The 23,008-nt window shown below is 50.3% G+C and overlaps 2 protein-coding genes across 2 annotated transcripts in view; one reads left to right on the forward strand and one right to left on the reverse strand.

The window, feature by feature from the left end:
• LOC147094584 (sarcoplasmic/endoplasmic reticulum calcium ATPase 1-like) overlaps positions 1-5,388 on the forward strand; it is a 52,189-nt gene extending 46,801 nt beyond the window's left edge. Inside the window, exons 9-10 of the mRNA XM_085974226.1 lie at positions 2,304-2,421; positions 4,263-5,388. Of these exons, the coding sequence (XP_085830352.1) occupies positions 2,304-2,421; positions 4,263-4,270 (126 nt within the window). The 3' untranslated portion in view covers positions 4,271-5,388. The remainder of the gene's footprint in view (positions 1-2,303; positions 2,422-4,262) is intronic.
• Positions 5,389-16,807: 11,419 nt separating this feature from the next.
• LOC147094585 (rab GTPase-binding effector protein 2-like) overlaps positions 16,808-23,008 on the reverse strand; it is a 35,029-nt gene continuing 28,828 nt past the window's right edge. Inside the window, exon 5 of the mRNA XM_085974417.1 lies at positions 16,808-16,866. The gene's annotated coding sequence lies outside the window, so the exon portion shown is untranslated. The remainder of the gene's footprint in view (positions 16,867-23,008) is intronic.

Consider the following 23,008-nt stretch of genomic DNA (forward strand, 5'->3'; position numbering starts at 1 on the left):
GCCACACACACCATGTCCCGAGTCTGTTAAACTACTCTCAATGTTCAATTCTACAAACTATGCAAAATTCAAGAAACAGCAAAGACACTGTATCTCTTTTTTCATCCTTCCATCTCTCTCGCTATACATCTCTACCTCTCCATCTCTCTATCTATTCATCTATCGAAACGTCTCCACTTCCATCTCTCTAGCTATAGATCGCCACCTCCTCGTCTCTAACCATCTCTCACTCTGTACATCTCTACCTCTCTGTCCATTCATCTATCTATATGTCTCCACTTCCATCCCTATCCATCTCTCTATCTATTCATCTCGACTTCCATCTCTCTATCAATCTCTCTATCTATAGATCTCTCCCTCGATCTATCGCTCTAGCTCTACATCCCTACCTCTCCGTCTTTCTATCCATTCATCTATCTATACATCTCTACCTCCCTCTGTATCTATACACCTCCATCTATCCATCTATCTATCTCTACCTATAGATCGCTACCTCTCCGTGTCTCTATCCATCTCTCTAGCTCTCTGTCTCACTATTCATCTCTATCTATACATCTCCACCTCTCCCTCTCTCTCTATCTATCCATCTCTCCATCTCTACATCTCCATCCATCTATCTACAGATCTCCACCTCTGCCTCTCTATCCATCCTGCTATTTATACACCTCTACGTCTCTATCGCTATCTATCTGTCTCTCTTTCTATACATCTCCACCTCTTGCCTCTATCTATAGATATAGATCTCCGTTGCTCTATGCATCTCTACCCCTCCATCTTTCCATCCATTCATCTGTCTGTACCTCTCCACCTCTATACATCACTACCTCTCCATTTCTCTCTCTCCATCTTTATTAACTCTCCTCCTATCCATCTCTATCATGTGCCTCCATCTATCGATCTCTCTCTCTCTATTTAGCCACCTATCTATCCAGCTCTATCTAGCCATCTGTCTCCATCTATCCATCTCTTTATCTATTGTAATATAACTGAAAATAGTCAGCCAGAATTTCTGCGGGACTCTCTCGATCTCCCCCTGGAAACTTCAGAAAATAAGGTTTACACTGTTTCACCAGAGATCGGGAGAAACCTGCGGAAATTCTATCTCTGTATCGCTGGCATGTTTCACTCCAGATGTGAGGCCTTTTTAACAGATGCAAAGCAGCATTGAAATAACGAATGGTTCTGGGTTGCAGTGTGAAACGGATGAGCACATTCCCATTTGCAGAGGTTCCTGGTCACATAACAATTAAATTCTGAATGACCACGCAATTAAACTCTGACTGACCACGCAACAATTAAACTCTGAATGACCACGCAACAATTAAACTCTGAATGACCACGCAATTAAACTCTGAATGACCGCGCAACAATTAAACTCTGAATGACCACATAACGATTAAACTCTGAAAGACCCGTGGCTATCTTCACTTAACAAAATAGACCGTAAATTCTTAACAGGATGCAGCTGCACCTTAGCAGCTGAATAATACATTGTGTGTTACATAGCACCTTTGTAAAACACCATATCATCCAACTATGTGTGAGCACTCACACAGGAGGTCCTAGAGTAATACATTTTTATATTCATTCTCTGGCCTGGGTGTCGCTGGCAAGGCCGGCATTTATTGCTCATCCCTAGTTGCCCCTTGAGAAGGTGGTGGTGAGCCGCCTTCTTGAACCGCTGCAGTCCGTGTGGTGAAGGTACTCTCACAGTGCTGTTAGTTTGGAAGTTCCAGGATTTTGGCGCAGCGATGATGAAGGAACAGCCAATATATGTCCAAGTCAGGATGGTGTGGAGGAGGATCTTGGAGGTGGCGGTGTTCCCATGCGTCTGCTGCCCTCGTCCTTCTAGGCGGTGGAGGTCGCAGGCTTGTGATCCGCAACAGGTAGATCGGTGAGGACGAGATCAAGTAGGTTATTCACTCGTGTTGGTTCTCTTGCCAGCTGCCGCAGGCCCAATCTGGCAGCCATGTCCTTCAGGACTTGGCCAGCTCGATCAGTAGTGGTGCTACCGAGCCACTCTTGGTGATGGACATTGAAGTCCCCCCCCCCACCCAGAGTACATTCTGTGCCCTTGCTACTCTCAGTGCTTCTTCTAAGTGGTGCTCGACAGGATTTCGACCCAACGACAATGAAGCAATGGCTGATGAATGTCCAAATTGGGATAGTGTGGAGGGGGAACTTGGAGGTGGTGGTGTTCTCTTGCGTCCTCGTCCTTCTAGGCGGTGGAGGTCGCAGGTTTGAGGCGTTGTGGAAGGTTGGTGTGGAAGCATCTAAATGTTTTTCTCTTTTTCCCCTCACAGCTCATCTTCAAATTAACCCACCTGACCATCACACAGTGGCTCGTAGTGCTGGAGATCTCCTTCCCTGTGATTCTGCTGGATGAGGTCCTGAAGTTTGTCGCCCGCAACTACCTTGAGGGTAAGGATACCCCCTTTAGCCTCCGCTTAGGTCCCGGTGTCAGAGGGAGGCCGCTCTCCCCTCTAACCCTGGCCCCCCACCTCAAACCCAACACGCCTTCACAAAACAAACGTGAACTAGGAAGCTGCGATTGTGGTTGTGGCGCACGGACCCATTTATCCAGTGCCTTTAACGTAGTAAAAACATCCCCAAGGCGCTTCATAGGAGTGTAAATCAGCCAACAATTTGACACATGCAGTAGATGTGGAGTATATGAACCAGCAGAAGGCACTGGATAAAATGCCTCACAGGTTTGTTAGAGGTAGATGTGGAGTATATGGACCAGCAGAAGGCACTGGATAAAGTGCCTCACAGCAGGCTTGTTAGAGGTAGATGTGGAGTATATGGACCAGCAGAAGGCACTGGATAAATTGCCTCACAGATTTGTTAGAGGTAGATGTGGAATATATGGACTAACAGAAGGCACTGGATAAAGTGCCTCACAGAAGGCTTGTTAGAGGTAGATGTGGAATATATGGACTAGAAGAAGGCACTGGATAAAGGGCCTCACAGGTTTGTTAGAGGTAGATGTGGAATATATGGACTAGAAGGCACTGGATAAAGTGCCTCACGGGAGGCATGTTAGAGGTAGATGTGGAGTATATGGACCAGCAGAAGGCACTGGATAAAGTGCCTCACGTTAGAGACACTACAACAACTTGCATTTATATAGTGCCTTTAGAAACTTCTTCCGCTGGTTGTGGAGTCTAGGACTAGGGGGCATAGTTTAAAGGTTAGAGCCAGGCCTTTCAGGCATGAAATTAGGAAACAATCCTACATGCAAAGGGCGGTAGAAGTTTGGAACTCTCTTCCGCAAACAGCAATTGATGCTAGGTCAATTATTAATTTTAAATCTAAGATTGATAGATTTTTGTTAACCAAAGGTATTAAGGAGTATGGGGCAACGGCGGGTATATGGGGTTAGGTCACTGATCAGCCATGATCTGATTGAATGGCGGAACAGGCTCAATCGGCTAAATGGCCTCCTCCTGTTCCTATAGAAACATAGAAGATAGGAGCAGGAGTAGGCCATTCGGCCCCTCGAGCCTGCTCCGCCATTCAATGAGATCATGGCTGATCATCCAAATTCAGTACCCTGTCCTTGCCTTCTCCCCATATCCCTTGATCCCTTTAGCCTTAAGAAATATATCTAACTCCTTCTTGAATATATTTAATCAATTGGCCTCAACTGCCTTCTGTGGTAGAGAATTCCACAGGTCCACCACTCTCTGGGTGAAGAAATTCCTCCCCATCTCAGTCCTAAATGGCTTACCCCTTATCCTTAGACTGTGACCCCTGGTTCTGGACTCCCCGGCCATCGGGAACATCCTTCCTGCATCTAGTCTGTCCAGTCCTGTTAGAATTTTATAAGTTTCAATGAGATCCCCTCTCATTCTTCTAAACTCCAGCGAGTATAAGCCCAATCTCCCCGTGTTTGCGTGGGTTTCCTCCGGGTGCTCCGGTTTCCTCCCACAGTCCAAAGATGTGCGGGTTAGGTTGATTGGCTATGATAAATTGACCCTTAGTGTTAGGGGGATTAAATACGTGGGGTTACAGGGATAGGGTGGGATATGTGTTGGTGTAGGGGTTACGGGGATCGGGTGGGATATGTGTCGGTGCAGGCTCGATGGGCCGAAATGGCCTCTATCTGCACTGTGGGGTTTCTGTGATTCTGTGACTCAATCTCTCCTCATACGTCATTCCTGCTTGACTAATCTACTGGAATTTTTTGAAACGTGCTGTGGAAATGCAATTCTTTCTTTCGATCTCACTCTCTGTTCCTTCTGCTCTCTCCCTGACAGTCAAATAAAACAAGTGAGCGGAGAGTCGAAGAAGATATGAGATATATATATAGAAAACAGACGAAGATTAAAAGAAAAAGCTCGCAAGATTGTAGAGTCACCGGAGAGTGTTTGACGACTCCTAGCCCATCGGTAGCAACACATGGACAAGGAATCTGGAGGGGAAAACTATCTGCATGTTTACACGATAGCACAAATCACTGTCCACGCAAATTAAAGGATATTGCCCCGGTGTACATTTTTTTTTGTTTAAAAAACCTCCCGTATGGTCACGTAATTAGAGGCACCCTCCCCTCCGCTGGTGCGACCCACCCTTGACGTCTCTTGATAGCGCACGAGTCATTGCGGTACATTGCTGTCCAGTGTTCAGAGGTCGAGCGAACGAACTCGCTCCCCTCGCGCGATACTGGCTCTCAATGTTCCACGACGACAGTCAAAAGCTTAATTCCCCCACCCCCCCCCCCCCGCAACCCGGCACACAAAAGTACTATTTATTTGTTTTTTTGGATAGATCTATTGTTAGCGGAGTTGGATTGACCGGTCGCGGGGCAAACACAATCCTGGATTGGTCTAGAGTTAACGGTGTGGCGGGATGAAGGGGAGTCGAGGAATTCAGCTCGCCAAAGCAGCGCTATCGGATCACGGACTGCTCCCCCTTATACACACCACCGCCACCCCCACCCCCCGTATTTTCCTTTCCGTCGACTCCCCCCACCCACCCGCCCTCCCTCGACACTACGCCAAGGCCGGGCGATCTGGGAACGTAACGTGCTAACGGCTCGAAGGATCGCACCGATTGGGCATGGCGGCCATTTTGCTCGACTGAGGTGGTGGTGGGGGGGGGGGGGGGCGTGGAAGAGTTATTTTTACAAAACGGGTGAAACGGACTCAACGGCGGGACATTGTGCCGTCACCACCTGGCGGGGTATCTTGGAGAACGGTTCCGCGTTTAACCGCCTCCCCGAATTCTTCCCCCCCGCCCACCCCCTCAGACCTGCCCCATCTTCCTTCGCTCCTTTCCCCTACCGACCCACCTTCTTCTCCTCCTCCCCTCCCCTCCGTGCTTTTAATTCTGGTGCGGGTTTCAAACGTAAATACTTCAATAAAATACAAGACGTGGCTTGTTGTTTTGTCTCCTTGTCCATTCTGTCAAGACTGCTCAGCATGTATTCATGTATTTTTTTTATTCGTTCATGGGGTGTGGCCAGCATTTATTGCCCATCCCAAATTGCCCTTGAGAAGGGGTGAGCCGCCTTCTTGAACCGCAGAGGGCAGTTAAGAGTCAACCACATTGCTGTGGGTCTGGAGTCACATATCGGCCAGACCGGGTAAGGACGGTAGATTTCCTTCCCTAAAGGACATTAGTAAACCAGATGGGTTTTGTATGACAATCCAATAGTCTCATGGTCAACATTTTAAGAACATAAGAAATAGGAGCAGGAGTAGGCCAATCGGCCCATCGAGCCTGCTCCGCCATTCAATAAGATCATGGCTGATCTGATCCTAACCGCCAATCCACTATCACAGAACCATCTCCTGAATCTAACAGAATTAGACACACGAAATAGGAGCAGGATCAGGCTACACGGCCCCTGGGCCCGCTCTGCTACCCACAGGGCCATGACCGATCCGAACCTAGACTCATGTCCAAATTCCTGCCCGCTCCCCATAACCCTTAATTCCCTTTACTTCTAGGAAACTGTCTATTTCTGTTTTAAATTTATGTAATGATGTAGCTTCTACAGCTTTTTGGGGCAGCATATTCCATGGACCTACCACCCTCTGAGTGAAGTAGTTCCTCCTCATCTCAGTTTTGAAAGAGCAGCCCCTTATTCTAAGACTATGCCCCCTAGTTCTAGTTTCACCCATCATCGGGAACATCCTCCCCGCATCCACCCGATCCAACCCCTTCACAATCTTATATGTTTCAATAAGATCGCCTCTCATTCTTCTGAACTCCAATGAGTAGAGTCCCAATCTACTCAACCTCTCCTCATATGTCCATCCCCTCATCCCCGGGATTAACCGAGTGAACCTTCTTTGTACTGACTCGAGAGCAAGTATGTCCTTTCTTAAGTATGGACACCAAAACTGTACGCAGTATTCCAGGTGCGGCCTCACCAATACCTTGTACAACTGAAGCAATACCTCCCTATTTTTATATTCTATCCCCCTAGCAATGAAAGCCAACATTCCATTGGCCTTCTTAATCACTTGCTGCACCTGCATACTAACCTTTTGAGTTTCGTGCACCAGGACCCCCAGATCCCTTTGTACTTCAGTACTTTCCAGTTTCTTGCCATTAAGATACTAACTTGCTCGACGATTTTTCCTGCCAAAGTGCATAACCTCACACTTTCCAGTATTGTATTCCATCTGCCAAATCTCTGCCCACTTACTTAGCCTGTCGATGTCCCCTTGCAGGTTTTTTATGTCCTCCTCACTCCTTACTTTCCCTCCCATCTTAGTATCATCTGCAAACTTTTATTCCAGATTTATTTAATTAACTGAATTTAATTTTATTCCCCAGCTGCTAGTGGCAGGATTTGAACTTCATGTCTCTGGATTACTAGTCCAGTAGCATAACCACTGTGCTATCGTTCCCTTTAGCTTAGTAAAGCATCCCAAGGCGCTTCGCAGGAGCGATTATCATCCAAAATTTGACACCGAGCCACATAAGGAGATATTAGGACAGGTGACCAAAAGCTTGGTCAAAGAGGTAGGTTTTAAGGAGCGTCTTAAAGGAAGAGAGGGAGACGGAGAGGTTTAGGGAGGGAATCCCAGAGCTCGGGGCCCAGGCAGCTGAAGGCACGGCCGCCAATGGTGGAGCGATGGAAATCGGGGATGCGCAATAAGCCAGAATTGGAGGAGCGCAGAGATCTGGGAGGGTTGTAGGGGGCCGGAGGAGGTTACAGAGATAGGGAGGGGGAGGCCATGGAGAGGATCTGAAAACAGGAACGAGAATTTTTAAATCGAGGCATTGCTCAACCAGGAGCCAATGTAGGTCAGCGAGCGCAGGGGTGAACAGGTCTTGGGGAGAGTTAGGACACAAGTTTTGGGTGAGCTTTAGTTTATGGAGGGTTGAAGATGGGAGGTCGGCCAGGAGAGTGTTGGAATAGTCGCGTCTAGAGGGGTCAAAGGCATGGATGCCACCCATCCCCCACCGCGCTTGACCTCATCGTCCCACACCTCTCTCTGACTTTTATTTGTGAGGAGCAGAGGTTCCTTGTTAGCAGTCAACCTCCCTCCATCTATGGTCCACAGCCTCTCCACCATCTACAAGGCACAAGTCAGGAGTGTGATGGAACACTCTCCACTTGCCTGGATGAGTGCAGCTCCAACAACACTCAAGAAGCTCGACACCATCCAGGACAAAGCAGCCCGCTTGATGGGCACCCCATCCACCACCTTAAACGTCCACTCCCTCCACCACCGGCGTACCGTGGCTGCAGTGTGTACCATCTACAAGATGCACTGCAGCAGCTCGCCAAGGCTTCTTCGGCAGCACCTCCCAAACCCGCGAGCTCTTCCACCTAGAAGGACAAGGGCAGCAGGCGCACGGGAACACCACCACCTCCAAGTTCCACCTCCAAGTCACACACCATCCTGACTTGGAAATATATCGGCCGTTCCTTCACTATCGCCGGGTCAAAATCCTGGAACTCCCTCCCTAACAGCACTGTGGGAGCACCTTCACCACACGGACTGCAGCGGTTCAAGAAGGCGGCTCACCGCCACCTTCTCAAGGGCAACTAGGGATGGGCAATAAATACTGGCCTTGTCAGCGACGCCCAGATCCCATAAACAATTTTTTTTTTTAATATCAGCTGTGTCTCATTGTGTCGCACCCCTCGCCTCTGAGTCAGAAGGTTGTGGGTTCAAGTCCCACTCCAGAGACTTGAGCACAAAAATCTAGGCTGACACTCCCAGTGCAGTGCTGAGGGAGTGCTGCACTGTCAGAGGTGCCGTCTGTCGGATGAGGCTTTAAACCGAGGCCCCGTCTCTCCTCTCGGACGTAGAAGATCCCACGGCCACTATTTCGAAGAAGAGCTGGGGAGTTCTCCCTAGTGTCCTGGGGCAAATATTTATCCCTAAAAAAAACACAGATTATCTGGCCTTTTAACACTTTGCTGTTTGTGGGAGCTTGCTGTGAGCAAATTGGCTGCCGCGTTTCCTACATTACAACAGCGACTACACTTCAAAAAGCACTTCATTGTCTGTAGAGTGCTTTGGGACATCGTGAAAGGCGCTATAGAAATGCAAGTCTTCCTTTCACAACAATACGCTTCCAGTAAGTACAAGGCACTTGATGGTGGAGTATACGGAACAGACGACTTTAAGAATTAGGAGCAGGAGTCGGCCATTCGGCCCCTCGAGCCAGCTCCGCCATTCAATAAGACCATGGCTGATCATCGACCTCAACTCCACTTTCCTGCCCGATCCCCATATCCCTTGATTCCAAAAATCTATCGATCTCAGCCTTGAATGTACTCAATGACTGAGCCTCCACAGCCCTCTGGGGCAGAGAATTCCAAAGATTCACCGCCCTCTGAGTGAAGAAATTCCTCCTCATCTCAGTCCAAATGGCCGACCCCTTATCCTGAGACTGTGACCCCTGGTTCTAGACTCCCCAGCCAGGGGGAAACAACCTCTCAGCATCGACCCTGTCAATCCCCCTCAGAATCTGATATGTTTCAATGAGATCACCTCTCATTCTTCTAAACTCCACAGAGTATCGGCCCATTCTACACAATCTCTCATCATAGGACAGCCCTCTCATCCCAGGAATCAATCGAGTGAACCTTCGTTGCACCGCCTCTAAGGCATGTATGTCCTTCCTCAGATAAGACCAAAACTGCGCACAGTACTCCAGGTGTGGTCTCACCAAGGCCCTGTACAATTGCAGTAAGACTTCCTCACTCTTATACTCCAACCCCCTTGTGATAAAGGCCAACATGTCACTTGCCTTCTTAATTGCTTGCTGTACCTGCATGCTAACTCTCTGTGTTTCCTGTACGAGGACACCTAACATTTAATCGTTTCTCACCATTTAAAAAAATATTGTTTCTCTATTCGTCCTACCAAAGTGAATGACCCATTTATTCCCTACTCTCTGTTTTCTGTCTGTTAACCGATCCTCTATCCATGCTAGTATATTATCCCTAACCCCATGAGCCCTTATCTTGCGCAGCAACCTTTTATGTGGCTTTATTGATCTCTAGTTTGAGTGGTCAGCTCAGCTAGATAGCGAGAGTGGCTTTTGTCTTCTCCATCTTTCGAGCTCTCTGAAGAACTACTGAAAGCCATGCTCCTTTATATACCAATATATATCTTGCCTGCATCAAAGGTACATGTCACAGGCAAGACCTCAGGATGTATCTATTCCCAAATCCTTTTGAGGATAGTCATAGAGTCATAGAGTTTTACAGCACAGAAAGAGGCCCTTCGGCCCATCGTGTCTGCGCTGCCCATCCATCCCTGTCCAGTCTAATCCCATTTTCCAGCATTTGGTCCATAGCCTTGTATGCAATGGCATTTCAAGTGCTCATCCAAATGCTTCTTGAATGTTGTGAGGGTTCCTGCCTCTACCACCCTTTCAGGCAGTGAGTTCCACATTCCAACCACCCTCTGGGTGAAGAAGTTCCTCCTCAAATCCCCTCTAAATCTCCTGCCCCTTACCCTGAATCTATGCCCCCTTGTTATTGACCCCCCTACTAAGGGGAAAAGTTCCTCTTTATCTACCCTATCTATGCCCCTCATCATTTTGTACACCTCAATCAGGTCCCCCCTCAGCCTTCTTTGCTCCAAGGAAAACAACCCCAGCCTGTCCAGCCTCTCTTCATAGCTGAGGCGCTCCATCCCAGGTAACATCCTGGTGAATCTTCTCTGCACCCTCTCCAAAGCAATCACATCCTTCCTATAGTGAGGCGACCAGAACTGCACACAGTACTCCAGCTGTGGCCTCACCAGCGTTTTGTACAGCTCCATCATAACCTCCCTGCTCTTATATTCTATGCCTCGGCTAATGAAGGCAAGTATCCCATATGCCTTTTTAACCACCTTATCTACCTGTTCCGCTGCCTTCAGGGATCTATGTACATGTACACCAAGGTCCCTCTGAACTTCCTAGGGTCCTACCACTCATTGTGTATTCCCTTGCCTTATTTGTCCGTCCAAAATGCATCACCTCGCACTTTTCAGGGTTAAATTCCATTTGCCACTTTTCCGCCCATCTGACCAACCCGTTTATATCGTCCTGTAGCCTGAGGCTTTCCTCCTCGCAATTTACCACCCCACCAATTTTTGTGTCATCTGCGAACTTACTGATCATACCTTTTACATTCTCATCCAAATCATTTATGTAGATCACAAACAACAAGGGACCCAGCACCGATCCCTGAGGTACCCCACTGGACACAGGCTTCCAGTCACAAAAGCAACCTTCGACCATCACCCTCTGCCTCCTGCCACTCAGCCAGTTTAGGATCCAACGCGCCAAGGCACCCTGGATCCCATGGGCTCTCACCTTCTTGACCAGTCTCCTATGCGGGACTTTGTCAAAAGCTTTACTGAAGTCCATGTAAACCACATCCACAGCATTTCCCTCATCCACCCCCCAGTCATGTAAAGTGTTGCAGTTCTTTACTCCAAAGCTACTGCCCTCAAACAAGACTTCCCGACCTAACAAATCTTAACCTCTATGAAGAACAGGCTTTATTAACCGTTATCCTTATATACTGCAGTTAACAGATCCCTCTACCTATGTTTATTACCCTAACCCCTAAATTTACACTTTAATCGCTCATGGCTGACTTCATTAGTCACTTATTCCCTTGCTCAAGCATTTCTCATATATAACACCCAGGCACTAAAAGCAGAAGACAATCTATGCATTCCTCTCATTAGACTTCAAAGCCATCCTGTTTATCTTGGAAAGCCTCTTGTCCCAAGGAGGTTTGATTATTAGCCGTGGCTCAGTGGGTAGCACTCTCGCCTCTGAATCAGAAGGTTGTGGGTTCAAGTCCCGCTCCAGAGACTTGAGCACAAAAGTCCAGGCCGACACTCCCAGTGCAGTGCTGAGGGAGTGATGCACTGTCGGAGGAGCAGCACTGAGGGAGTGCTGCACTGTGGGAGGGGCAGTACAGAGGGAGCTCTGCACTGTCGGAGGGGCTGTACTGAGGGAGTGCTGCACTGTTGGAGGAGCAGCACTGAGGGAGCACTGCACTGTCGGAGGGGCGGTACTGAGGGAGCGCCGCACTGTCGGAAAGGGCAGTATTGAGGGAGCGCCGCACTGTCTGAGGGGCAGTACTGAGGGAGCGCCGCACTGTCGGAGGGTCAGTACTGAGGGAGCGCCGCACTGTCGGAGGGGCAGTACTGAGGGAGCGCCGCACTGTCGGAGGGGCAGTACTGAGGGAGCGCCGCACTGTCGGACGGGCAGTACTGAACGATCGCTGCACTGTGGGAGGGGCAGTACAGAGGGAACTCTGCACTGTCGGAGGGGCAGTACGGAGGGAGCGCTGCACTGTCAGAGGGTCAGTACTGAGGGAGCACCGCACTGTTGGTCAGTACTGAGGGAGCGCCACATGTCGGAGGAGCAGTACTGAGGGAGTGCTGCACTGTGGGAGGGGCAGTACTGAGGGAGCGCGGCACTGTCGGAGGGGCAATACTGAGGGAGCTCTGCACTGTCGGAGAGGCAGTACTGAGGGAGATCTGCACTGTTGGAGGGGCAGTACTGAGGGAGCGCCGCACTGTCGGAGGGGCAGTACTGAGGGAGTGGTGCACTGTTGGAGGGGCAGTACTGAGGGAGCAATGCACTGTGGGAGGGGCAGTACAGAGGGAGCTCTGCACTGTCGGAGGGGCAGTACTGAGTGAGTACTGCAGTGTTGGAGGAGCAGTACTGTGGGAGCACCGCACTGGCAGAGGTGCAGTACTGAGGGAGCACCGCACTGATGCCGAGGGTCAGTACTGTGGGGTGTTGCACTGATGCCGAGGGTCAGTGCTGTGGGGTGTTGCACTGACGGAGGGGCAGTACTGAGGGAGCACCGCACTGTCGGAGAGGCAGTACTGAGGGAGCACCGCACTGTCGGAGGGGCAATACTGAGGGAGCGCCGCACTGTCGGAGGGGCAGTACTGAGGGAGCACCGCACTGTCGGAGAGGCAGTACTGAGAGAGCTCTGCACTGTCGGAGGGGCAGTACTGAGGGAGCGCTGCACTATCGGAGGAGCAGTACTGAGGGAGCGCTGCACTGTCGGAGGGGCGGTACTGAGGGAGCGCCGCACTGTCGGAGGGGCTGTACTGAGGGAGCGCCTCACTGTCGGAGGGGCAGTACTGAGGGAGCGCTGCACTATCGGAGGAGCAGTACTGAGGAAGCGCTGCACTGTCGGAGGGGCAGTACTGAGGGAGCGCCGCACTGTCGGAGGGGCAGTACTGAGGGAGCGCCGCACTGTCGGAGGGGCAGTACTAAGGAAGCACTGCACTGTCGAGGATGCCGTCTTTTGGATGAGACGTTAAACTGATGCCCCATCTGCCCTCTGAGGTGGACGCGAAAGATACCACGGCCACTATTTCGAAGAAGATCGAGAGTTATCCTGGTCTCCTGGCCAATATTTACAACAGTGGACCACACTTCAAATATATGAGAATATTTACAACAGTGACCACATCTTGAGTATTGTGTGCAGTTTTGGTCGCCTTATCTGAGGAAGGATGTTCTTGCCATGGAGGGAGTTCATCGAAGATTCACCAGACTGATACCTGGGATGGCAGGAATGACGTATGAGGAGAGATTGGGTCGATTAGGCTTATATTCGCTGAAGTTTAGAAGAATGAGAGGGGATCTCATTGAAACTTATAAAATTCTGACAGGACTAGATGCAGGAAGGATGTTCCCGATGGTCGGGGAGTCCAGAACCAGGGCTCACAGTCTAAGGATAAGGGGTAAGCCATTTAGGACAGAAATTAGGAGGAATTTCTTCACCCAGAGAGTGGTGAACCTGTGGAATTCTATACCACAGAAGGCAGTAGAGGCCAATTCATTAAATATATTCAAGAAGGAGTTGGATATATTTCTTAAGGCTAAAGGGATCAAGGGACACGGGGAGAAAGCAGGGACAGGGTACTGAATTTGGATGATCAGCCGTGATCGCATTGAATGGCAGAGCGGGCTCAAGGGGCCGACTCCTGCTCCTATCTTCTATGTTTCTAAAGTAGTACTTTATTGGCCGTAAAGCTCTTTGGGACGTCCTGAGGTGGTGAAAGGCGCTGCAGAAATGGAAGTCTTTTTCTTTTTTAACCTTTAAATACCCAAGGTGTCCAACGTATCTCAGCTAAAACAGTTCTGCCCGCTTCACACCAGGTTTGGGATGGTGGGGGGGGCGGGGGTCAAAGGCCGGAGGTTAGAGATCCTACCACCCCAGAAAAGTGAGGAATCTCAGGCACACCCGCTCAGAATCTCGGCGAGAGCCCCATCAACGGCACGAGTAGCCACAAGTGTCGTCGTGTGTGTGTGTGTGTGTGTGTGTGTGTGCGCGCCGATTCTGCCGATCGCATTCGGTCAATCTAACGTGGCTGTGCCTATCGCACGGCAATCTTACACTTCTAAAGGACAAAGGCAGACATTTCGAAAGATGAAGAGAACCACCCCCTCCCCCTCCGGCAATTAACAATACTTCGATGGCACAGGAATCAGTATATTTGGAATCTCTGACTGATTTAAATTTTAGGAGCAATTAAGCTCCGAGTGACCTCTCGTGCAGGGTTTACTTAACAGCGATGAGACGCCGTGGCCTCAAAGGAACATGGATTGACCCAGTAGTGGATTACTACTTTGCAGGTCACTGGGAATGTTGCCTCTCGCCGTTACACAGCTCAGCATCCGAATTACCTTCACCAATGCCAGGGGACATCGGCGAGTATATAGGAGCAGGAAGAGGCCATTCAGCCCCTCGAGCCTGTTCCCCCCATTCAATGAGATCATGGCTGATCTGTGACCTAACTCCGTATACCCGCCTTTGGCCCATATCCCATAATACCTTGGGTTAACAGAAATCCATCAATCTCAGATTTAAAATTAACAATTGACCCCCAGCATCAATTGCCGTTTGCGGAAGAGAGTTCCAAACTTCTCCGACCCTTTGTGTGTAGAAGTGTTTCCTAACTTCACTCCTGAAAGGTCTGGCTCTAATTTTTAGACTCTGCCCCCCTCGTCCTAGACTCCCCAACCAGCGGAAATAGTTTCTCTCTATCGACCCCATCGGTTCCCTTTAATATCTTGAAAATTTCGGTCAGATCACCCCTTCACCTTCTAAATTCCAGGGTACACAGCCCTAGTTTGTGTAATCTCTCCTCGTAACTTAACCCTTGGAGTCCGGGTATCATTCTGGTAAACCTACGCTGCACTCCCTCCAAGGCCAATATATCCTTCCTTAGGTGTGGTGCCCAGAACTGCTCACAGTGCTCCAGGTGTGGTCTAACCAGGGTTTTGTATAGCTGCAGCATAACTTCTACCCCCTTGGATTCTAGTCCTCTAGATATAAAGGGCAGCATTCCATTAACCTTTTTGATTATTTTCTGTATCTGTTCATGTCATTTTAATGATCTATGTACCTGGACCCCCAAGTCTCTTTGGGCCGCCACTGTTTATAGCCTTTCACCATTTACAAAGTACCCTGTTCTATCCTTTTTGGTCCGAAGTGGATGACCTCATATTTGCTTACATCGAAATCCATTTGCCACAGTTTTGCCCATTCACTTCATCTGTCGATATCCCTTTGTCATTGTGGTAAACCACTGTTATTGTTTACACTGTTGTTATCACTACACAAGGTTACCTCTTGCCTCGCACGCTGTTATACCTAGGCATACCTCAGCTGACTCCGCCCATGGCTCCGCCTGCTTGCCCAGGTATAAAGGTGATTGCTTGGCTAGTATTCTTCCTTGCTGGAACCGATCACCCACGAGGGTGGGCTCTGTTATTTAGCCAATAAAAACCTATAGTTACTATCTTAACTCGTTGCTTTTCATGGAATGAATTGATAGGTATATCAGTCATTTTATGCTTTAAGCCTCACTGCCGACGATGCCGCCGATCTTTGTGTCATCGGGAAATTTGGATATTGGACTTTCTATGCCGTCATCTAAGTCGTTAATAAATACTGTGAATAGTTGAGTTTGTTTTGAGATGCGTCTGTCACACTGGAGGCGTCACACTTGCGTTGTCACACACACACGCACATTTTTGTGTCCTGAGACCATAAGGAAATAGGAGCAGGAGTCGGCCATTCGCCCTTTCGAGCCTGCTCCGCCATTGAATAGGATCATGGCTGATCTTCGACCTCAACTCCAATTTCCTGCACTATCCCCATATCCCTCGATTCCAAAAATCTATCGATTGAATATACTCAACGACTGAGCCTCCACAGCCCTCTGGGGTAGAGAATTCCAAAGATTCTCCACCCTCTGAGTGAAGAAATTCCTCCTCCTCTCAGTCCTAAATGGCCGACCCCTTATCCTGAGACTGTGACCCCTGGTTCCAGACTCTCCAGCCAGGGGGAAACAACCTCTCAGCATCTACCCTGTCAAGCCCTCTAAGAATTTTATACGTTTCAATGAGATCACCTCTCATTCTTCTAAACTCGAGAAAATATAGTCCCATTCAGCTCAATCTCTCCTCACAGGGCAGCCCTCTCATAGAAACATAGAAGATAGGAGCAGGAGTAGGCCATTCGGCCCCTCGAGCCTGCTCCGCCATTCAATGCGATCATGGCTGATCATCCAAATTCAGTACCCTGTCCCTGCTTTCTCCCCATGTCCCTTGATCCCTTTAGCCTTAAGAAATATATCCAACTCCTTCTTGAATATATTTAATGAATTGGCCTCTACTGCCTTCTGTGGTAGAGAATTCCACAGGTTCACCACTCTCTGGGTGAAGAAATTCCTCCTCGTCTGTCCTAAATGGCTTACCCCTTATCCTTAGACTGTGACCCCTGGTTCTGGACTCCCCGACTATCGGGAACATCCTTCCTGCATCTAGTCTGTCTAGTCCTTTTAGAATTTTATAAGTTTCAATGAGATCCCCTCTCATTCTTCTAAACTCCAGCGAGTACAAGCCCAATCGACCCAATCTCTCCTCATACGTCATTCCTGCCATCCCAGGTATCAGCCTGGTGAATCTTCGCTGCACTCCACTCATCCCAGGAATCTATCTAGTGTCACACTAAAGAAAAATATAGAGAATGAAAAGCAATCATTTGTATTGCATGTAAAAGCTTACCCACTAACAGAAAATTGCTTCCAATAGATGTCAATGGATTACACCTTGTTAAAAAATCAGAAAGGCAGCTTGAACTCTAATTAACCCGTGATTCTGCCACGTAGCAATTAGTCTCTGACTGACCTCAGAAAAACATTTTTTTTGCAAGTATAGAAACAGGGAAGCCAGTTATTCCTGATGAAACTGCTAGAAGCTACAGAAAGATATTCCATCAATACAGCTGACTGAATGGCGCCGAAGTATCCTGGGAAATTAAGCACACCGAGACTGCATCTTCCAAATGCTGCTCACAGTTCCACAGCTCAGGAGCGCACGAGGCCTTCCAGGAACAACCTTTAATGGAAGCATTTAATTGACACAAAGGACGAGTCAGTGCACAAATGTAATCATACTCTTTCGAAACACATTTGTCCAATTTTATTGGACATTAGCATTGTCAGTTACTGAGAATTTTTTTTTTTCAAACACAAAGATTTCAGAGAGATATTTGTAAGGAACCGCCACCTGGTGGCCAGATTGTGCAGCAGGACAACACATTTCATTAGGCAAATCCGGCTATAAATGCGGACGTGATAATGGTAATAACGCAACAGGATACTGTGATGAGAAATGAAGCCAGGAAGTGCGCACAGAGGGAGCTCGGCACTGTCAGAGGGGGCAGTACTAAGGGAGCGCTGCACCATCGGAGTGGCAGTACTGAGGGAGCGCCGCACCGCCAGAGGGGGCAGTACTGAGGGAGCACCGCACTGTCGGGAGGGTCAATACTGAGGGAGCGCCGCACTGTCGGAGGGGCAGTACTGAGGGAGCGTCGCACTGTCGGAGGGGCAGTGCCGAGGAAGCGCCGCACTGTCGGAGGGGCAGTACTGAGGGAGCGCCGCACTGTCCGAGGGTCAGTACTGAGGGAGCGTCGCACTGTCGGAGGGGCAGTGCCGAGGAAGCGCCGCACTGTCGGAGGGGCAGTACTGAGGGAGCGCCGCACTGTCCGAGGGTCAGTACTGAGGGAGCGTCGCACTGTCGGAGGGGGCAGTACTGAGAGAGCGCCGCACTGTCGGAGGGACAGTACTGAGAGAGCGCCGCACTGTCGGAGGGACAGTACTGAGAGAGCGCCGCACTGTCGGAGGGGCAGTACTGAGAGAGCGCTGCACTGTCGGAGGGGCAGTACTGAGGGAGCGCCGCACTGTCGGAGGGGCAGTACCGAGGAAGCGCCGCACTGTCGGAGGGGCAGTACTGAGGGAGCGCCGCACTGTCGGAGGGTCAGTACTGAGGGACCGTCGCACTGTCGGAGGGGGCAGTACTGAGAGCGCGCCGCACTGTCAGAGGGGCAGTACTGAGGAAGCGCCGCACTGTCGGAGGGTCAGTACTGAGGGAGCGTCGCACTGTCGGAGGGGGCAGTACTGAGAGAGCGCCGCACTGTCGGAGGGACAGTACTGAGGAAGTGCCGCACTCTCGGAAGTACCGTCTTTCGGATGTGACATTAAACCGAGGGCCCCCGCCTGCCCTCTCAGGTGGGCGTAAAAGAACCCCTGACATATTGGAGGAGTAGCAGGGGGAGTTCTCCCCGGAGTCCTGGGGCCAATATATATCCCTCAACCAACATCACGAAAAATAAAACCCAGATTATCTGGTAATTTATCTCATTGATGTTTATGGGATCTTGCTGTGCGCAAATTGGCGGCCGCGTTTCCAACATTACAACAGTGACTATATTTCAAAAAGTACTTCGTTGGCTGTGAAGCGCTTTGGGACGTCCTGAGGTGGTGAAAGGCGCTATATGAACGCAAGTCTATCTTTCCCATCAACACCAATCAACTGTCTGCATGTTTACACGATTTTCCCACACAGGGACAGGGAAAGCAAGTCATCTCAGTTCTCCTCTCGCAGTTTCCAGCAGCTACCTTACCAAAACCAGCAGAGCCCTGCTCATCCACTGGCATCACCCAGCAGACTGTGAACACGACCAGCAGAAGTTCATCTCTCTCTCTCTCTCTCTTTCAATGGACAGCTCCCAGCAGAGTGAAAACCAGCAGAGCCCTGCTCCGTCTATTGGCAGCTCCCAGCAGACAGCGAGGGGAGGTGGCAGAGGCCTGCCTGCCCTCTCACAGCAGGCAGTAAATAGAATCAGCAGAGCTCTTCCCCAGCAGGCGGTAAGTGGAACCAGCAGAGCCCTCTCCCAGCAGACAGCGAGTGGTACCAGCAGAGGACTGCGGTCCAGCAGAGCCCTGCCTGCCTTCTCCCAGCAGAGCGAGCATTACCAGCAGAGCCCTGCCTGCCCATTCCCAGCAGACAGCGAGTGGTACCAGCAGAGCTATTTCCCAGTAGACCGCAAGTTTCAGCAGCACAGTCCTAGTCCTGCCTGTCCTTTCCCAGCACAGTTCCCAGCAGACAGCGAGCGGTACCAGCAGGGGCCCTGCCCTGTCCCAGCAGAGAGCGAGTGGTACCAGCAGAGATCAGCCTGCCCTGTCCCAGCAGACAGCAAGTGGAACTAGCAGAGCGCTGCCTGCCTTCACCCAGCAGAGCGAGCATTACCAGCAGAGCCCTGCCTGCCCATTCCCAGCAGACAGCGAGTGGTACCAGCAGGGGCCCTGCCCTGTCCCAGCAGACCGAAGCAGAGCAGAATCTCCTCCCACGGCTCCTGAAAGTCGCAGTTACTGGGCGGTGACCTTCGACATGTCCGCACTGGGATCGTGACGGTTCCTTTAAGGGGCCGAGAAAGGACGACACTGATGGTTGGGCTCAATCCCCAAAGACCACAGGAGCCGGACATTAGCTGCGACTGTTCTGATACACTGAGGGTACTGGCACAAATCTTTGAAGGTGGCAGGACAGGTAAACAAAGCAGTTAAGGGGAGGACTAACAAGGCAAGGGAATACACAATGAATGGTAGGACCCTAGGAAGGACAGAGGATCAGAGGGACCTTGGTGTGCATGTACATAGATCCCTGAAGGCAGCAGGACAGGTAGATAAGGTGGTTAAGGAGGCATATGGGATACTTGCCTTCATTAGCCGAGGCAGAGAATATAAGAGCAAGGAGGTTATGATGGAGCTGTACAAAATGCTAGTTAGGCCACAGCTGGAATACTGTGTGCAGTTCTGGTCACCACACTATAGGAAGGATGTGAATGCATTGGAGAGGGTGCAGAGGAGATTCACCAGGATGTTACCTGGGCTGGAGCGCTTCAGCTATGAAGAGAGACTGGACAGGCTGGGATTGTTTTCCTTGGAGCAGAGAAGGCTGAGGGGGGGACCTGATTGAGGTGTACAAAATTATGAGGGGCTTAGATAGGGTAGGTAGAAAGGAACTTTTCCCCTTAGTAGAGGGGTCAATAACCAGGGGGCATAGTTTCAAGGTAAGGGGCAGGAGGTTTAGAGGGAATTTGAGGAAAAACTTTTTCGCCCAGAGGGTGGTTGGAATCTGGAACTCACTGCCTGAAAGGGTGGTAGAGGCAGGAACCCTCACAACATTCAAGAAGCATTTAGATGAGCACTTGAAACGCCATAGCATACAAGGCTACGGACCAAGTGCTGGAAAATGGGATTAGATTAGACAGGGCTTGATGGCCGGCGCGGACACGATGGGTCGAAGGGCCTCTTTCTGTGCTGTATGACTCTATGACTTAATAAGGCAGACGGGAACCTGGGCTTCATAAATAGAGGCAGAGAGTTTGGTAGGAAGAATAGGCAGGTTACTTGGAGGGTGCGAGTCGAGGTGGGGTAGGGGAACAAAGGGATCTCAGAGTATAAATACACAAATCACTAAAAGTTGCGACACAGGTTAGCAAGGCCATAAAAAAAGCAAACCAAGCACTAGGGTTTATTTCTAGAGGGATAGAATTGAAAAGTAGGGAAGTTATGCTAAACCTGTATCGAACCTTGGTTAGACCACACTTGGAGTACTGCGTACGGTTCTGGTCGGCATACAGGTAGACTACCCTTTATCCGAACTTCCGAAAACCGAAACCCTCTAAAAACCGAAGGTTTTTTCGGTCAGCGTAAGTCGTGCGCACGACATGACCAGAGTGGCGCACGACCCCCCGCCGACCCCGACCCACCACCCTGCGGACCCCCGCCGACCCCGACCCCCGCCGACTTACGCTGAGCAGAGGGTCAGCGTAAGTCGTGCGCACGACCCCCCCCGCCGACCCCGACCCACCACCCTGCGGACCCCCGCCGACCCCGACCCCCCGCCGACTTACGCTGAGCAGAGGGTCAGCGTAAGTCGTGCGCACGATCCCCCCCCCGCGGAACCACCTGACTCTCTTCCAAAGGCTCGAAAGCAACGAGAGCTCTGAGCCCGCGGCGGTGCCGGCCCCTGTTCCGACCGAGCACGACGACCTGTTGGTGGAAATGCGGAACTTCATTGCATTCCAGGCTAGCAGCGACGGACAAGCAACGACTGTGGACCCCCCCGCGGACCCCCGCCGACGCGGACCCCCGCCGACGCGGACCCCCCCCCCCGACCCCACCGCGGACCCCCCTTCCGAAATCCGAAATTTTCCGAAAACGAAACACGGCTGGTCCCGAGGTTTTCGGATAAAGGATAGTCTACCTGTATTATAAAAAGGATATAGAGGCTCTGGAGAGGGTGCAGAGAAGATTTACAAAGATGATACCAGAAATGCGAGGCTATACATATCAGGAAAGGATGAACAGGCTGGGTCTCTTTTCTCTTGAAAACAGAAGGCCGAGGGGGTGACCTAATAGAGGTCTTTAAAATGATGAAAGGTTTTGACAGAGTGGATACAGAGAGAATGTTTCCACTTGTGGGGAAGAGCATAACTAGAGGCCATCAATATAAGATCGTCACCAAGAAATCCAATGGGGAATTCAGAAGAAACTTCTTTACCCAGAGAGTGGTGAGAATGTGGAACTCGCTGCCACAGGGAGTGGTTGAAGTGAATAGAATCGATGCATTTAAGGGGAGGCTAGACAAGCATATGAGGGAGAAGGGAATCGAGGGTTACGCTGATAGTTAGATGAGGAAAGGCGGGAGGAGGCTCGAGTGGAGCATAAACGCCGGCATGGACTGGTTGGGCCGAATGGCCTGTTTCTGTGCCGTATATCCGATGGAATCCTACGTAGAGTACGAAAGCCAGGAGATTATTGTTAAACCCCTTTATAAAACACTAGTTCATCCCCAGCTGGACAGTTCTGGGCACCGCACTTTAGGAAGGACGAGAAAACCTTGGAGAGGGTGCAGGAGAGATTGACCAGAATGGTACCAGGGGATGAGGGACTTCAGTGATGTGGAGAGACTTTGAAGCTGGGGTTGTTCTCCTTAGAGCAGAGAAGGTTAAGGGGAGATTGATCGGAATGGTACCAGGGATGAGGGACTTCAGTGATGTGGAGAGACTGGAGAAGCTGGGGTTGTTCTCCTTAGAGCAGAGAAGGTTAAGGGGAGATTGATCGGAATGGTACCAGGGATGAGGGACTTCAGTGATGTGGAGAGACTGGAGAAGCTGGGGTTGTTCTCCTTAGAGCAGAGAAGGTTAAGGGGAGATTGACCGGAATGGTACCAGGGATGAGGGACTTCAGTGATGTGGAGAGACTGGAGAAGCTGGGGTTGTTCTCCTTAGAGCAGAGAAGGTTAAGGGGAGATTGACCAGAATGGTACCAGGGATGAGGGACTTCAGTGATGTGGAGAGACTGGAGAAGCTGGGGTTGTTCTCCTTAGAGCAGAGAAGGTTAAGGGAGAGATTGACCAGAATGGTTCCAGGGATGAGGGACTTCAGTGATGTGGAGAGACTGGAGAAGCTGGGGTTGTTCTCCTTAGAGCAGAGAAGGTTAAGGGGAGACTTGATAGAGGTGTTAAAAATCATAAGGAGAAACTGTCCCCATTGGCAGGAGGGTCGGTAACCAGAGGACACAGATTTAAGGTGATTGGCAAAAGAACCAGAGGGGGAGATGAGGAAAAACTTGTTTACGCAGCGAGTTGTTGTGATCTGGAATGCGCTGCCTGAAAGGGCGGTGGAAGCAGATTCAATAGTAACTTTCAGAAGAGAATTGGATCAATACTTGAAGGAGAAAAAATTTCAGGGATATGGGGGAGTGGGACTGACTGTATTGCTCTTCGAAAGGTTCAATGGGCCGAATGGACTTCTTCCGTGCTGTAATATTCTAGGATTCTATGCGAGTTAGGACAGACACTGAAAGCGAGAATGCAGCAAAGGACCCGTAACAATGCCGTTTCACGGCCTTTATTAAAAAGTGCGATGCGGCTCATGGTCCCGAGGTACGAGGCAGAGAATCGTTCTGTCAGCACAGAGGGTTTAACATCGCCCGGTCAGAGTCCACGCTCGTGTAGTACCGCTCTCCCGTCGCCAGAGAGCGCCGTGGGCACGGCCCTTCATTCAATGGGTGAGCGGCCCAGTGATCAGGGGAGGGAGGGAGCGAGGGAACGAGAGGTGGAGAGAGAGGGGGGAGGAGGGGAGAGAGAGGGGGGGGGGAGAGAGGGGGAGGGAGAGAGAAAGTATCCT

This window comes from Somniosus microcephalus, unplaced genomic scaffold (assembly GCF_052327205.1).
Source record: "Somniosus microcephalus isolate GS21.2 unplaced genomic scaffold, FLI_Smic_1.0 unresolved_chr1, whole genome shotgun sequence".
NCBI classification, from domain to species: domain Eukaryota; kingdom Metazoa; phylum Chordata; class Chondrichthyes; order Squaliformes; family Somniosidae; genus Somniosus; species Somniosus microcephalus.